At 43.0% G+C, this 4,838-nt stretch overlaps 1 protein-coding gene across 1 annotated transcript in view; it reads left to right on the top strand.

Annotated features, from left to right (window-relative positions):
- sorl1 (sortilin-related receptor, L(DLR class) A repeats containing) overlaps positions 1-4,838 on the top strand; it is a 49,658-nt gene that overhangs the window by 35,638 nt on the left and 9,182 nt on the right. The window contains exons 27-37 of the mRNA XM_035680368.1: positions 171-323; positions 508-687; positions 1,429-1,557; positions 1,806-1,932; positions 2,074-2,243; positions 2,715-2,827; positions 3,094-3,198; positions 3,317-3,383; positions 4,017-4,099; positions 4,206-4,296; positions 4,398-4,588. Of these exons, the coding sequence (XP_035536261.1) occupies positions 171-323; positions 508-687; positions 1,429-1,557; positions 1,806-1,932; positions 2,074-2,243; positions 2,715-2,827; positions 3,094-3,198; positions 3,317-3,383; positions 4,017-4,099; positions 4,206-4,296; positions 4,398-4,588 (1,409 nt within the window). The remainder of the gene's footprint in view (positions 1-170; positions 324-507; positions 688-1,428; positions 1,558-1,805; positions 1,933-2,073; positions 2,244-2,714; positions 2,828-3,093; positions 3,199-3,316; positions 3,384-4,016; positions 4,100-4,205; positions 4,297-4,397; positions 4,589-4,838) is intronic.

The following is a 4,838-nucleotide window of genomic DNA, read 5'->3' as shown; positions in this document are numbered from 1 at the left end:
GCTATATGCTAGGCTAATCTATGTTGAAAGGACAACCACATTTTGAAAATGGTTAAAAGACATAAGTGACCTATGTATAGTCGCATCTTAAATGAGTTGTTTAGCTCTCTATTTTGTTTATATTTTGAAATGACCAAACTCTTCTTAAACTTGAATCTCCATCCTTGTAGGTGGTGTTACTCCTCACACTGTAGCCCCTGGTCCCTCGTCTTGTGCCCCCAACCGCTTCCACTGTGGATCTGGAGCTTGTATCATCAACACCTGGGTGTGTGACGGCTACGCTGACTGTCCCGACGGCAGCGATGAGCTGGGATGCCCCACAGGTACACACTGTGTCTGTTGATCGGTTGAGGTTCATGACTTATGTGCAACAAGGAGATTTAAAATGTAGTTGAGCAAACTGAACAAACCTCAATAAAATATACAGTTAAAAAGAAAATAAGAATAACACCAATAAAGTAACACAAATGTGAATGCCCACTGTAACATTCTGTGTTTCTGTGGCAGCAGCTAATGGCTCTGTGACGCTGGCTCCAGTACCCACCCAGGCCCTTCCTCCCCTGCCCTCTCCTGGCCGCTGCAGTCGGGGTCAGTTCCTGTGTCGCCGACCCCCACTCTGCATTCCGGACTGGCAGCGCTGCGATGGCCAGCTCCACTGCCAGGACGGCTCTGATGAAGCCCACTGCCGTGAGTCTCCGCATATTATACACCAGTGGTTCCCAACCTTTGTCCTCAATGCACCCCTTTTTTATCATTTACTAAACTGATGACCCCTGCTTAAATGACATATTTTATGGATATTTCATATTATATTCCAAACTGTACAATAACCCAAACAGTGAAGTCAGTAACTACAAGAAGTTGGTGTAAAACAAGTAATCACTTTGAATGAATTTCAGGCATTTCCTGTATTATCTATTTTGTATCATTTTTAACAATCATACAACCTTAATAGGCTTCTTTTTGAGAAATTCAGTGTTTTCTTGTCCCAGACATTGTTCTATTTGATGATTTCCTTTATTTTACATTTACTTTTCTTCACAGAATTGAACCAGAATTTGAGATATAGGCCTACTGTGTATATTTTTTTAAGTTTTCTATCACCTTAAAATCAAGAAGCCCGGACCCCCAAGTTGGGAACCACTGCTGAACACCTGCAATCACATAACGCATACAAAGAAAAAAAAATTGTATTTGTGAAAAATTTCTATTGATCATGCTAACAGAAAAAACCAACATGGGACCAATACCGTGTTCCTTCATATCCTTTGTACATTTTTGTCACTAAACGATGTAAAATAGATCTTTAGTTGCATTCATAATAAAAAGTCTTAAATGTAACCTGTTGACAGCTGCAGAGACCCTGTATTCATATGCAGATATTCCAATAACAAGAACAGTGAATAAAACCCTTTTCTCTTTGTCCAGCCACTCGTGGGCCTCTGTTCTGCATTAACGGGACTCGCTGCTCTGACGGTGAGGCCTGTGTGCTGGACGGTGAAAGGTGTGATGGCTTCCTGGACTGCTCCGACCACAGCGACGAGGACAACTGCACCCGTAGGTCCCAGATACTCTCACCATGACCACATGTGTTTAGATTACATGCAGGTTGTTAGAATTAGCCTTCAAAAGCAACGTGAACCACTCAGGGTGAGCTCCATTGTCAGAGCTACTCGAGTATTTTGAAAGCAGTGCAATGCTGCCACCTGCTGGCTACTAGCATTCATTTCAGGCTGTGTGTGTTTAAATTAAAATTCAACTGAGCATCCCAAACATTATAATGCATCTTTCCCCCATTTGCCTAGTGGACACATTGGCCTATAAAGTCCAGAACCTCCAGTGGACCCCAGACTTCCTGGGTGCCATCACTCTGACCTGGTCTCGCCCCAAAAACCTTCCTCTGGACTCCTGCTACTTCCTTATATACTACAGGTGAGCCAGCATCTTTGCACCAACTGAATGATGCAGGAGGCATTTACTACTACTGCAATGTGCAAGTTCATTAATATTATTATTATTATTGTTGTTAATAACAATGAAACATTTTTGCTGATGTTGTGTTTCTGTCTTCAGGCTCGTGGGCACCCAGCAGTGGACCATCATGGACACTCACAGCAACAAGACCAGCTACAAACTGAATGTGCTGAAACCAGACACCACGTACCATGTCAAGGTGCTCACTCAGTGTCTCAGCAAGCTGCATAAGAGCAATGAGGTGATCACAGTGAGGACGCCAGAGGGACGTGAGTATTTTATGGGAACCACAACATGGTTCACATGTTTTTCAGTCTTTATTGAAATAAATGTGTACAAGTTCCTATTACCACCCAACAAAACATTTTGTTTTCTTCTTGGATGCAAAACAGTGTGTTTCCAAATTTACAACCACAACCGAGCCGCTCAAAGGAGGGATACGTTTCGCCAGAGGGGCAGTCCTCCTAAATTAACTACTGTAGTTGATAAATATTAATATTGTTTTTCTGAATCCACATTATGAGAAGACAGCATCAGAAATGGACATGTCAGTATCAGTTGTCCATAAGCACAGAGTATAGAAGTGTAGAAAAGTGTTAATCTGAGCTGAAATGTGTTGACTATTAAATATTGTATTGAAGTTTGGGTGTGTTCAGTGACACATATAGTTCTCATCCAATAGACAGTAGACATGTTTTCACTCTGGTTGATGACTGCGTGTCTTTCTGTGTATCCTGCAGTGCCCGACCCGCCCAGGAACCTGCAGCTGTCTTGTGATAACGGTAAAGACGGGACAGTGGAAGTTTCCTGGACCCCTCCCGACAAAGGACACGGCCTCATCCGAGAGTACATTGTGAGTCCTTTTCATCTGCGTGGCACCGATTCATTTGACTTCACTATTAAGTTGCCATGAGAAACGCCACTCTCTGCATGTTTATCCTCCTTTAGTAAACAACACACTCTCTCTTGTTTGATAATAATTCCACATATCACATTTCATTTGACAATGATGTGTTACACACAGCTGTTTTGTCACACTGTGTAACAAGCTCATGGGTTCTGCATCTGCTGTAAACTACCGTATGTCTCACACATCTGTGTGTGTGTGTGTGATGTCAGGTTGAGTACAGCGAGCGAGGAGGTCTTGATTGGACGTCACAGAGGTGCACCACCACCAAGACTGAGGTGAAAGGGCTGCAGCCAGACACTCAGTACAGGTTCAGGGTAAGACACACACACACACACACACACACAGACTTCCTTGTACCACTCCACTTTAACATTGTGATAGTCTCATGTGCAGTACAGTGTGTTTAAACATAGCTGTGATGCTGTCTCCCAGGTGGCAGCGGTGACAAGCCGAGGCGTGGGCAACTGGACTGAGGTTAAATCCATTACCCCTAAGAAAGGTGAGCTGCTCTCCCCAACAGTGTCTCACACAAACACACACACTCTGATTTGGAAAACCTTTCTAACACTGCCACTGGTGTTTAGTAGGTATTTCAGGTGCGCAGTTACACCAGTGTTTGTAATGTGAATGCTGTATATGAGATAGTTTGTCTCCCCTGTCTGTCCTTTAGGGGATGCAGATGTTTAATTGTATTAAGGATTTCTTTGTCTCATTCATCAGAAACACCTTGAAAACCACTCGGGTTCAATTCCAGCCATCTCTGTCTCTCTCCCTTTCCTGGCTACCTTTGGCTGTCACTATCCACTAAAGACATATAAAATTAAATAAAATAAAACCATAATTAATCAACATTTTAGCTTAGGTTCTCATTAGCAGGAAGTGTGCTATTATACATTTTCAAAGTAAAGCTAGTAATTATTAGACATGGGAAAAAAAGGTGGAAGAACTAAATTGTCATTGCGGTCCCTTCAGTGTAATGTACATTCAGATCCATCAGAGGATCCACTCTGTTGCTCCCTTCATTAATACAGATATTAAGTGTATCTTTGTCTGAATCCATCGGAAATAAAACAAACACACAATTAAAATAAAGCATTAACTTCCACTTTGACCTGCTCTGTCTCTGCTGCAGCTCTGCCTCCTCCCTCTGTGATCGCTGACAGCATTACCGCCGACTCCATGAGCCTTTCATTCAGCTTCAACTCCCAGTACGAGGTGAGAACTTCTCTCGGAAACACCTCTTCAGTGTGTTAACTCACAATCTTGTGCCTGTCTGTGTCTGTGTAAACACGACTGATGTTCACGCTTATGTTTCTTTAAGGTGAAACAGTACATAGTGATTCTGTCCTGGCAGTTTGACACTCATGTCAAGGAGAACAAGAACTACACAGTCCGAGAGGGGATCCTCAAAGGTACTGTTAGTGTAGGATTCTTCATCCAGGTGAATTTTAATCAAGCATTACACACATTTGTTTATCTGCAAATGAAATGAACGTGTGCCGCCTGTTTCCAGCTACAAACATGACAGCGGGGACAGTGTATGAGGTGGCTGTGTGGGCTCACACCAGTATAGGAGACAGTCCCACCGCCCTGTCCCATCATCAGACTGCCGGCACCCAGCCAGACCGGCCCCTCCTCAAAGCCCGGGCCCTCAACCAGACAGCTGTGGACTGCAGCTGGACCATCAGCGGACCTCCTGCTCAGGTAGACCTCAATGTATCAATTTATCATGATGCATGCACAGGATAAAGTATCAACAGATTCCCAAAATGGTTAAAAGGTCGTAGGGCCAAAACTAGGACTGGGATTCGATTCGATTTTGATTCTTTGTGTCACAATTCGATTTGATTTCGATTCGATATTGATTTAAATGCTTCAATATCGATTCAGTAATAAGTAGAATTACACAAATAATTCATTAGAGTACCTGTTGATAATTTTAAAAGCTTCGGGA

Source organism: Morone saxatilis, unplaced genomic scaffold (genome assembly GCF_004916995.1).
Source record: "Morone saxatilis isolate NCDOM2014 unplaced genomic scaffold, NCSU_SB_2.0 Contig8, whole genome shotgun sequence".
NCBI classification, from domain to species: Eukaryota; Metazoa; Chordata; class Actinopteri; family Moronidae; genus Morone; species Morone saxatilis.
This window is presented reverse-complemented; position numbering and strand designations above follow the sequence as displayed.